At 38.3% G+C, this 12,749-nt stretch overlaps 1 protein-coding gene across 1 annotated transcript in view; it reads right to left on the bottom strand.

Moving 5' to 3' along the window:
- LOC113049349 (neurogenic locus notch homolog protein 2-like) overlaps positions 1–2,220 on the bottom strand; it is a 31,912-nt gene extending 29,692 nt beyond the window's left edge. The window contains exons 1-2 of the mRNA XM_026211628.1: positions 1,859–2,220; positions 547–613 (exon numbers count right to left, since the gene is read on the bottom strand). Of these exons, the coding sequence (XP_026067413.1) occupies positions 547–613; positions 1,859–1,919 (128 nt within the window). The 5' untranslated portion in view covers positions 1,920–2,220. The remainder of the gene's footprint in view (positions 1–546; positions 614–1,858) is intronic.
- Positions 2,221–12,749: the final 10,529 nt, after the last annotated feature.

The raw sequence follows: 12,749 nt of genomic DNA, 5'->3' as shown, positions 1-12,749 counted from the left end.
TAACAATCAATTTGTATTAGCATAAACAATGAAGACAAAGACTGTGTGAAGGAACGCTATGCAATTGGGGGGGGGGGGGGGGGGGGGAAGCTTACATTGCCTCACAATCATAAGTATTTTATGTGACTGATGTATTGTGGACAGGTGTAGTGTGGCTGAGTGCATTTATTGTTAGCACAAAATTATATGGTCCAACTTGAGTTAATTATGGCATAGAATCAGGTGAATGATTCAGATTCTTAAACTAAAACTCAAAGGACACTTAAAATAAAAAAACAACAGTGTAAATCACCTATACAGACATTAAAACATTGTTCTGTGTTCTTTATACACTCCACACTGTGCAATAATGACTGTGAAACTGATAATCAAGGCTTAATAACAGCAATAGCAACAGTTATCCAGTTAACCTGTTTAGACCGCATCACTGTGAGTACTTTTCATTAAAAAAAGACCAGGTGATTTTAGCAAACAATTTTGAATTAAATAAAGTGTAGTCTATAGAATAAAATAGTATTTGCAATGAAATGACAACTGTGGGCTTACAAGCATTTTGAATCGATACATATTCCTCCATTTTCGCACGGCCTGAGTGTATCCATGCAGTGCAGTCCTGTGGAAAGAGAGGGCACAATGAGGCAAAGACCACTTTATAGTGAAACAATAAAAGCAAAGATCATCTTATATTAAACAACCCTGCAATTGGACTTAGCCTATTACATTTGTTTATATTTACAGAACCCATATCCCGCTTATTTCAGATACAGATAGTCCCTCATATCTTTATTTTGTTGCCATATTTTTTTTTCAAATACACATTGCGTCTTATCTGTGATTGTGTCGCGAGACAACATTCCGGTTATTTCGCTCACACTCGCGCTTTGTTTGAATGACAATAGAATTTAACACGTTAAGTCTTATCAAATACGAAGCAATAGAAGACGCATGTTTTCGATAATATTCGAATTCTTCATTAAGGCAGTAGTACTTTATCGATTTAACTGTAACTGTTGGCTATGAAGAAGAAGAAGAAAAACAGTTCAGTTTTTGATTGTTCTTTGCATGCATATTACACCGGCACTATAAAAGACCAAGCCGCTTCATATGCAAGAAGTCCCACAAAACTCATCATTTATGTTTCCATTCATGAGGATAGAAAAATACCATATCAAAAATCTTATATAATCTATTGCAGTGATTTCACAGCAGAGCTCTGATGACAATCTACTATGCACATTGATAGGTCGTTTATACCAGTGCAGCGAAGCGGACATTTACTTTACTTTCTCACGGTTCATGCAAGGACAAAACGCACACAGACCCAATACAATGCCCTCTAAACTTATTAATGTTATGTAGACGCATTAAACTCGTAAAAGTTACACCACAATTAATATTTAGCTAATGCAACATTCCTCACCAACAAAGAGAATGTGTCCTCATGTGGTTTGAATGCTTTAAATGCCATAATCACTGAAAAATCTCAGCATAACGTTTTGCAATGATCTTCACAACACTGTTAGCGCGTACTGTTACAGCGGTTTATTATAGAAAAATTAATGCTTAATTTTTAAATGTATCCCGACCTAGTATTGGACTGAAACAAACACGTTTATGAGAACAGACTCTCAATTAATGGCACACATCTTGCACCAAACTTCACAAAGCTATGTGCAAAGCCGCTAAATGTCAAAATTCTGAACCTCATCAAAGAACATCAAATAAATCAAAGACAGTTCGTGATGTTTTATGTTCTTTCATTTGTTCTAATGTAACAGGTTATTTACGTCCACACATGTCCCAAAATCAGTTAGATCCAGACAACAACAAAAAAAGAGAGAAAAATCAGTCATCTTACCTTCGCTGTTTTGCACAAGATGTAAAATTGACAGAAATATCCAAAGACTGTAATTCCCCATTGCTGTGAAAACGCGATACTACTCCTTTTTTGAAATGTTAGCAATAATACATCCTTTAAAAAATGACACGGTGATTAAAGTTCCAAGGGATCACATTAAGATGAAGTAGCGTCATAAAGTTAACTTGAGTGAATTTCATAGAAATTGAGCGTTTTCGAAATAGTCCAATGCCGTATTTCCTCTGCAGCTCGGACTCTTCTTCCTCTTCTTCCTTGGGGTTTAATGGCAGTGGGACAGCTCGGACTCGGCTGCCGTGCGTCTCGAAACACCTCCAGGAACTTTTGAAAAAGTTTCACCACTTCACTTCGGATCCGAGTCCACCGCCGGGCTTCGTATCACTCCGCCCCCTTCCCAAGCCTTGTCTCACTCAAGTTGTGGTTTGTCCTTCCGCTGAACTGAATAGTGCAGACTCGTCAAAGGCTTGGAAATGAATCCGAATTCCGACCGTCTTCCCTCGGGAAAATAAGTTTTGTAGAAGCTTAAAACTTAAACAGGAGTAACATTTATTCTTGGTATATCACACAAATCCACAGATAAACTATTGAAATTGCTAAAGGTAAAGCAATGAAGGCAATTGTGTTTTTTGTAAACGTAGGCTAAGGAGAAGGGTCAAAATATTCACTCATATATTAAGTTTAGAAATATAGTCGAATGAAATAATGTGTTTATTTACTAGAAGAAAATGGAAATATAAGGCAAATAATGTTTATTATTTGACAATTATAATGTTTTATACCGAGGCACTTTAAGAAACAAAATAATACCTAGTTCAAGGAAATAAACTGTATCGTTAAGATATGTTAAAACTGAAAATCATGCAAGTAAGAGACATTGCTAAAGCTCACTGTATGCATAGCATCTTCAAAATACTCTAAAGTTTTAGATTAAAATCTGTAGATTTGTTAATCTGTCCTTGAGCACTGTTTGATGTAACCATATAAGGGGCCTAGCGGTCTCCCACATCATGTACTGTATGTGTATGGCCACTTGTTTGTGTATTGATATTATGCTGAAGAATATGAGTTGTGTTTGGTAAATGGAAATGGGAGCAGACGTTGCCCTCCCTCATTTCTCGCAAAGCAGCATGGATGTTCATTGAAGCTTTTTCACTACACCCTGCCCTGGTGTACTCATTTTCTGCAACATATAGAGCCTCAGTTGTTCTGTGGCACATAGCAGAGCTGGTTGCTTACAGAGACAATGGCAGTGATTTGAATGAGAAAAGGGCTAATGCATTATGACACAGTTTCTCTCTGCAGGGGGTGCAGGAGGGGGGACGGGCAAAACACTAACATTTAGGGATGTGGCTTGTCCAACCCATCTATAGTTGAATAAATTAGTTCAGGCAATGTGTATGGAGTCTAGCAAGCTCACAGCAATTAAGTTTGTTAGAGAACATCATTTTTGGATAAGTACAAAGTGTGCATTGGCCTATCCAGCACCAACAAGTATTATTTACTGCAAAAGTCAACTCAGAGATTCATAGAATTATTGTTTTCTGAATTGTGTAGCAAACACATTGAGCCTAAAACCATAACATGTATTTTATTTCAGTGATGTGGGTATTTATTATGTTATCTCTGAAAACTAGTAGTTCAGTACCATATCAGTTATTTGCTTATATTAATAGATATCACTGTCTTATATGAAGACAGCCACAGTTTTTGTTTTATCCAGTATTTTGTTGAACAACCTTGTGCAGCCTTTAGTCTGTCAGGATATGTCTCTACTAACTTTGCACATCTAGACGTTGCATTATTTGCCCACTCTTCTTTGCAGAACTGCTCAAGTTCAGTTCAATATGATGGTGAGAGTTTGTGGACTGCAGTCTTCAAGTCATTCCACACATTTTCAATGAGGTTTAAGTCTGGGCTCTGACTAAGCGACACAAGGACATTCACCATTTTCTCCTTCAGTCACTGTGTGCTCAGTTTTGTTGTGTGTTTTTGATCATTGTCATCTTGGTATTTAAACCATCTTCCCATTGACAACTTTCTGGCAGAGGGCAGCAGATTTTCCTTAAGAATTTGCCTATTTTGCCCCATCCATTTTTTTCCTTCTATCCTTACTAGTGCTCTAGTCTCTGTTTCAGAGAGACACCCCCGTCACATGATATAACCACCTGCATGCTTTACTGGAGGGATGCTGTTATTAACATGGTGTGCTGAACTTCTGTCAGACATATCGTTTAGTGTCGAAGCCAAATAATAACATTTTAGTATGATCTGCCTCAATCTTCAAGGTGCCTTTTGGCAAAGCTCAGTCGTGGTGAATGTATGTGACCTTTCTTGAGGAGTGGATTTTTTTCTTGCAACCCTCCCATGCATGCCACATTTGTGGAGAATTTGTGATATTGTTGTCACATGCACACAATGACCACTCTTTGTCATTAATTCAACATCCTGATCCAGAGAGGGTCTGTGTCAGGGCCGTGCACAGACATTTTGCGGGGCAGTGGCCCAAACCAAAAAAAGGGGCACAAGGAGGGGTGGATGCTTGTTAATACAAATCATCCAATTGTTACAAATATACAATTAAAAGAGAAGGTAGAAAACTCTGTAATAATTCACTTTATTGCAGATGTTTAGACAAGAGTGGGCTCTCCTTCACTCTCTGAACCTGCTTCTGTCTCATCTTCAGTGGAAGTAGAGAAGAGTGGGGTAAGTTGAGCCAGTGGGTAAGTTGACCCACCTCCTCCATCTTGGCAAGATGGCAACTATACACATTTACTGTTCTGTGACCATGTATTTTGGAAGCACCCTTGATTTCTGCCAGACTGTGAAAAGAAAACTCTTTGAAAGAAACCGATATGTAGATGTTTGTGAAATATGTTTTCTTTGTTTTAGAGGAATGAGCATTGTTAAATTATATCATATCGCACCATTATTTAGGGTTAGGGGTATATCATTTTATCAGTTGTTTATTATTCATTCAGCAATACATAGGCCTATTACTGTTATAGTTTTCATTAATAACCATTGCTGTATAGATGATACATTTGTCTAGTGCCCTTATGAATTTTGTTGGCACGACTTTGTGAAAATGTAACTACAATATGAAATAGCATAGACGTAACATACTTCTACAGATCTCTGCACTAGTTTTATATGCTACTGTTTTGATAACATTGAAAACATTTCTGACAGATAACATCATGTTTTATTTTATTATTTATTTTTTAGCGTTTGCCTTACCATATGTGGTATCCTGTCAGCAATAACATGCAGTTCTGGCAGTGTTGCATATTGCTATGATTGCAAATAAAAATAAATCTTTCCACATGTAGTCACTAATGTCCAACAAACTCTCTGTTTAGTCTGTTTCTTGGAAGGCTACAGCTTTGGTGTTCAACATATTGTTTCAGAAGTATGTTTCAGTTTTATGTTGTTAAAGTTTACTTTAAGAAAAGAAATATGACTGTCTTTAAAAGGAAATTATTAAATGAGTTTTTAAAGTATTATTTATTGCACAATCAGATTCAGTCAGATGGTCATTTTTCACACAGATGGTGCATCTCACCCACTGACTCGACTCGGGTCAACTTACCCCATACCCGGGGCAAACTGAGCCAAGTCATGACAAGTTTTGATTAATGGTTATCTGCATCAGTAAAAAAAAGAGTGAGAGCAGCGTGTCTCTGAGCAAACATGTCTGGTTTTGTGACAGAGCAAAGGAAATCTGCGTGTGAACAGAGAGTTTCGCGCTCGTGCATTATTTTAATGTGCTTTCGCGTTACATTAATGTGCTCTCACTGCTGCTTCTGCAACGCATATGCTTACTGCAAACTGCAAACAGAGTAGACCTATGTGTGAACCTGGATAATGTATAACAAATCTATTTCAACACCTGAGGCACCGCTACAATGAGCTCTATGAACAATGCATGGCAAAAAAGAAAAAATGTCCCTGGACATGGGTTTTATTCATTTATATATATATCAATATTTTGCCATAAGTCTATAAATTTTGTTACACCTTTACTATAGTGATTATTTTGACTAATATCTGTTCTAGAGATGTTACAACTTTTTGATAAAGCTCTTATTGGTATTCTTTTGGAAGTATGTTTCAAATTAATCCTGAATGCATTTATGACTGTAAAGCATATCTGTGTGTGTCAAAATTCTGATTAAAATCGAAATCGCTAAATTTATCAAAGAAATTGCGATAGTTTTTTTTTTTTCATATCGCACAGCCCCAGTTTATTCAATACATACATTTAACAATCTAGCTTCTGAGTACTAAGTTATTAACCCAACAATAGCAGGGTCAGTTAATTTTTTTGCAGTGGGCCGCGCAAAGATATGTGTTTGGTTGTGTGGGCCGCGAGCTGAAAAGGTTGGGAACCACTGCACTATATTATTTGTTGATTTATGTCAGCAGCATGTGAAACTGCAGAGGTGTGTGTGTTTTTAAAAAGGAAAATGAAGGGAAAGAAAGGTGATGTGATTCTCGCAGTGCTCTGAGGGGTTCCAGCATCAGACAAACAAGAAGGTGACGGTCATTGTGATTTACTGCCCTAGTTACTGCTGGCGAAAGCAAAACATGGTCTCACGCTTGCCTTCAGCACCTGGGTGCACAGTTAAATGTAGATGTCATTTGCCTAGTTTCTGATTAGTTAAACAACCCATTGATGTGGTATTTCCAAACAAGTCATTTCATGTTAATGGCTGTCATTTGCTCAGCTGTAGAGACTCTTACCTACTGGTACATCAAACATCACCACATATTTGAGTACTATTGTGACGTAGTTGTGCTTTGTAATCCAGTCTGCTTTTTATTTATTTTTTTGGTTGTAGTACTTTTTTCTATTCTTTGTGCAGATTGAATGGTACTGTATGTTTGCCTTGTTGTAAATGAAAATGGGATGGTGAACCTACTTTGTGTAGGTGGACCACCCTGTGGGAAGCAAAGTCAAATGTCCCTCACCCACTTAACCCCCCAGCTCAAACATCCCAGATTGCTGATGACTGCATACTGATACATACAAGCAATTCTTAAAAATAATTTGGCTAATAAGCAGTGGAAAATGGGAATAAAAGCCACAAAATTTCACTTGAATTTAGGAAAGAGAAGACGGTTAATAGTGAAGCAGAATGGCTTATGGCATTAATATCAAAACTCATCGATCCTGTTCAATGATTTTCTGGTTTTGAATTGACTATTGAAAATCTTATTAGAAAATGTTAGGAAGTTGTAGATGGTTTTTTTGCATAATTTCTGCATCGCACAGTGTTTTCCACTACATCGGTCTCCCATTGTTCGGTCAAACATGTAAAAACTACTGCTAGTGTTGCTATGTCACACTGAGATCGATACAGACAGAGATCCAAAAAAATCTGTCATTAATTACTCACCCACAGGTTATTCCAAACCTTATGGGTTTCTTTCTTATGCACGACACAAAAGAAGATATTTTCGAAGAATATGGGTTTGAACAGTTGCTGGTCCCCCAATGAGGAAAAAAATACTATGGAAGTCAGTGGGGATCAGAAACTGTTTGGTGTAAAAACTGTGTTTGGTGAAAATGTTGTTTCTGTAGTAGAATTTTTTTTTTTCAATAATAATTTTTACAATTATTTTTACTAGTATGCGATGTGGTTTAAGTGTTACTCATATGCTTGTCTAAATGTATGTAACAAGTTCTAGTACATTTGCATTGCAAAGCTGTTTGTAGCATCAGGCATGTGACTACTACACAGCATACTTTGCCTAAAAAGTGATAAAAGATTGTGTGATCTCTGACATGTTTGAATGCTGCCTACCCTTTTAGCAGGAAGAGGATGTGTGTGAACTATTTGTGCTAGCATACTACTTGGCCTTTAAGTGCAAGCAAGCTATGAGGCCTGAATAGACAATAATGATTTTACCACCCGAGTGCAGCGTGATTTATGTGGGAAAACTCCACTGAGCGCCTGCAGAGTGTGTGGAGGGGATTAGAGCCCCCACCACAAAACCCGTCATGGCCAATCAGCAACGCAGACCCCCTACCAAGAAATGTCATGGCCAATCAGAGAGTTGCTTTTGTGTTCACTGTCTTTATTACCTTAGCTTGTGCTGTGTCCATGATCAAGGTTCAGCGATTGTACAACTGCTCAAGGTTTTAGTGTTTTTTTGTTTTAGACATCTCTGTTTGTATTTTTATTTCCTAAGCCTATGAGGAGAAGCCGTAGTAAAGATTTGGATTATTTATGGTTGTACCAGTGATGTCACCATTTTCTGCATGTAATAATTTTCTAGTCTTCCCTCCATGATCCGATGTTCTCACACCTACCTTCTGCAATCTCTCTGTTCCTTGCATGAGAAGAAATGTAGTCGTTTTGGTATGGTTGGAAAATGAGGGATATATCCCAGTTACACCTCTGCATTTCCCAAACAGATATATATAAATATGAAGTCTAAAACTTTTTTTTTTTCTTTGAAACCTCTGATTCTGAGAAAGCCCACAGACCACAGACTCCATAGCATTGTTATATATGTCCTCATGTTGACGCCAAAATATTGTTGGTTTGAATTGTCTTTTTTTATTGTTCTCACAAAATAAATATGCAGCTCAAGTAAAAAAACAAAAACAAAAAAAACATCCATTACACATACATAGAATATATAATGAGTACAGCAATTCACTGTGCTACTTCAAGCTCAGACTTTCGGAAATAAATCTGTTTTTATTATGACCCGATACCTGAAACACACAAAGTTGGTGAGCAGTTTGTCCTCTCCTAGCACATTCCCGTACTTTCCTCTCTCTAATTTCTCCCTCTCTCTCAAATTCACACACACAAACACCCATTACACAAAGAGGTTGTTATCCAGGGCAAATAAGTGAGTAATTGATCACTGCCTGTATTGTGAGACAATGTGTTTAATTTTCACACCAGCTCGCTAAATTATTATTAATTTTGTGAAACTGTGCTGCTGTTACAGTGTCTGTATACTGTATGTGTGGGAGCAAAGGAATGTTTATGTTTAGGGATCAAGGGTTCATTTATTCTTTGGCGCATTTCCCACTCAATCTCATGTTCTGTTTTGTTTTTCTCCTTCTTGATTGTGCTGGATCAAGGCCGAAGTGATTTGTGTCCAGTTGGTGGGTTTAATTGCTGGTCTCAGGGGTCCAAACCCAGAATTTCTCAGTCATGAGAAAGTGCAACGCTGTTCCATCTCAAGTGCAAACTGCCTGGTCCCTTTTAACAAGTCCCATCAGAATCCATTCAGTCTCTTTTACTGATGTCCGTGTTTGTGTGCAGTAACTAGTTGAGTGTGCAGAAGCTGGCTGCTAAGTATCAGGAACTATATTTCAGATAAGGGCTGGACGAGAGCCAGCTGCTGGAATTCTGAATGCCATTGCTGTGTTTTTGTGTGAAATAACTGCTTAAAGGGTAACTCCACCCCAAAATAAAATTTTGCCATTAAAGGCTTAGTTCACTGAAAAATGAAGATTATGTCATTAATAACTCACCCCCATGTCGTTCAAAACCCGTGAGACCTCCTTTTATCTTCGGAACACAGTTTAAGATATTTTAGATTTAGTCCGAGAGCTCTCAGTCCTTCCATTGAAGCTGTGTGTATGGTATACTGTCCATGTCCAGAAAGGTAAGAAAAACATCATCAAAGTAGTCCATGTGACATCAGAAGGTCAGTTAGATTTTTTTAAAGCATCGAAAATACTTTTTGGACTTCCTTCAGCATTGTCTTCTCTTCTGGGTCTGTTGTAAGCGTGTTCACAACACTGCAGTGTAGTGATATACGGTTCACGAACGAATCATTCGATGTAACCGGATCTTCTTGAACCAATTCACCAAATCGAACTGAATCGTTTGAAACGGTTCGCGTCGCCAATATGCATTAATCCACAAATGACTTAAGCTGTTAACTTTTTTAACGTGGCTGACAGTCCCTCTTAGTTAAAATAAACCAATATCCCGGAGTAATTCATTTACTCAAACAGTACACTGACTGAACTGCTGTGAAGAGAGAACTGAAGATGAACACCGAGCCGAGCCAGATAACGAACAAAAGATTGACTCATTCTCGAGTCAAGAACAGCGCATCTGTGCAGCGCGGCTGACACGGATTGAACCACTACTGGAAGATGGACTATTCTGACGATGTCCATACTTTTCTGGATCTTTACAGTCTATTTTACTTGGCAGTCAATGGGGCAGTCACAAGCCTCCCGGTTTTCATCCGAAATATCTTAAATTGGGCTCTAAAAACGAACGATGCTTTTATTGGTTTGAAATTACATGGGGGTAAGTGATTAATGACAAAATTTTCATTTTGGGGTGGAGTATCCCTTTGTGGACAGCTGCAGGACAGTTCCCCCTCTGCATCTGTCTCCTCCCTTTGGCTGTAAATCTGACTTGAGGACAGGAGGTAATAGCGACTTGTTGAAAAGGGCTCCCGAGAGGGTCCTGAGGTTTAGTGCTCAGGGTCAGGGGCTGTGTTAAAGGCCCTGGAGCTGAAACTCAAATGCCAATACTCACAGATAACCCATCGTACGCCTGAGGCTACACTGTTGCTCATCTTTCTGCTCTTCCCTCCAGAGGTTGAATTGCAAAACCACACTACAAGTGCTCAGGGCTGCTGTGATTGCACTGCCACGCTTGGGCCGATCTCCACTGTGGTGTCTATGTGCACGGGGACTGCTGGAATGTCTGGTCATTTAGTCAGTCGTCACGAAGGAGACCACATCTGACTAATCTGACAAATAATCGCTAAACAAATAAGTGATGGAATGTCTCGTTCCCTTGGCACTGGTTAAAAGGTCTTTGAAGGGTATTAAGAGTGGCATATGTTCAACCTAAAATGTCAGAAAGAGACATATTGAGAAAAATGACTGAATTACAACTTCAATTGATCCTGCATTTGCCTCTGAAAAAAAGAGAAGAAAAAGAGTTTGAGGCAACCCTAGGCCTCTGTAAGACTGTGTTCCTCCCGAGTCAATTGTTCCTGAAGCCTGGTGTCAACCCTGTGCCATCAATCACCCTCTTTCAGAGGCTGGGGACACGCCCCTCAGGACAGGGGGGTGGTAGTTCTCATGCCCTCCCCGCTTCGTACAGCCCCAGGTCCCCATAATCACAACTCCGACAGCTGGTCTGGTCATTAGAGGTAGGCCGAGACCTGTGAGCCCCCGAACAGCAACGACAGCTGCCAGCCCACTGTCCCCCGGCACCCACACACAATAATTCGCCCCCACTCCAGACTATGATTATGTATAATATCTCTAATCTATTGTCATTTTTCTTGGCTTCTTTAGGGAGGCCAGGGCTTATGTACTTAAGTTACTTACATATGCTTCTTTAGTATAGCTAAATCTGTTTGCATTTTCATATTTGGCAGTAGTCAACCAGCTTATTAGGTGCAAGGTTAGATGTTGTCATTGCAGAATGATTGCTGTATAATTGTAATGTGTATTAATATACAAAATGCTAATTTAAAACAAGCTAGATTTCAGACCTAAGTAATACATATACATATACATATACATACATATATATATATATATATATATATATATATATATATATATATATATATATATAAAATTAAAAGCGAAATAGTACATTTGAATGGAAACCTGTTTCTACCTCAGAGTTGTTGCAACTCAATATCTCACAATTCCAACTTTCTTTCTTGCAGTATCGACCATGTCTATTTTATTTATAATTTATATATATATATATATATATATATATATATATATATATATTTTTTTTTTTTTGAGGAGGAAGGTTTTCATTCATTCATTCATTAACACACCATCAGTGACTGTGCTTCATAATAAACTTGCTCATTCTACTAACAGGTTATTACAGATAAAAATTATTTAGGGTGATGACACGCCTATCTGTCTGCCATTATTTTGCTTTGTCTGTTTATAAAATGCATCTCTATTCACCGTAATCCACAAGCATTAGCTTAATCATAGCCTTTGTGTGGGTGCCCACAAAAGGTAATGGAAAGGTAATAGAAAATCAAATCTCAGCGTGAGTGTCAAGTGTAAGTATGGCTGTGTTAAAAGAAGGAAAATGAAGCTAAACATGCGGGCAGTGTCAGAAAGTTCATGCACAGATTGATAATCTTAAAATGATTGAGTGCTTCAGTGTGTTTACGTGTGTATCTTGTGCGTGTAAGTGACGAAGGAAAAGAGAAAAGAAAAGTGGTAGTTGAGATTACGCCACACTCCCTCGGGCTCTTGTTACTCATGCACTACTGGCAGATCTCTGGTTCCCACGCCTCCTCACAGAGGTGAGTGAAACTACTCCCATAACTTCACCTGTACGTGCCTGCCTCAGCACAGCCCATCAGCTTCAGCCAAACTATGATCTGGTTTTTTCTCTAGAAACGAAAAGAAGACCGAGAGGATGACAAATTGGCATGAGTACAGCAATAATATCAGCCAGAAGATCACAATGGCAGAGCTCACTTACAAAAGGTGTTTAATTATTACAAACATGGCAACATAAATGTACTGAAAGACCTCCCTAGCAGAGATATATCAGTTAAGTCTGATATAAACAGGTTTGGAAGAGAGGTGTAATTTTCTGTCCCATTTACAGTTTTTTTTGGATCACCTCATAATTTTTCAGACCACTTATTGCTTTGATTTGTGTACTTGTTGCATTTTCTTCTTAGGTTCAAAAGCTGCTTTACAAGGTGTTGATGCTGACAGAAGCCCACTGTGCACCTTAATGCTAATGCCTGTCAACATCCTTGATCGCAGAATTGTTGTCTAAATCTGCATTATATTTATCTAGTTATATTTTTACATGTCACCACACTCATCCTCTTCTTCATCACTGAGCATAGACTATGCTAGATATTTCCT

Source organism: Carassius auratus, chromosome 3, assembly GCF_003368295.1.
Source record: "Carassius auratus strain Wakin chromosome 3, ASM336829v1, whole genome shotgun sequence".
Classification (NCBI taxonomy): domain Eukaryota; kingdom Metazoa; phylum Chordata; class Actinopteri; order Cypriniformes; family Cyprinidae; genus Carassius; species Carassius auratus.
This window is presented reverse-complemented; position numbering and strand designations above follow the sequence as displayed.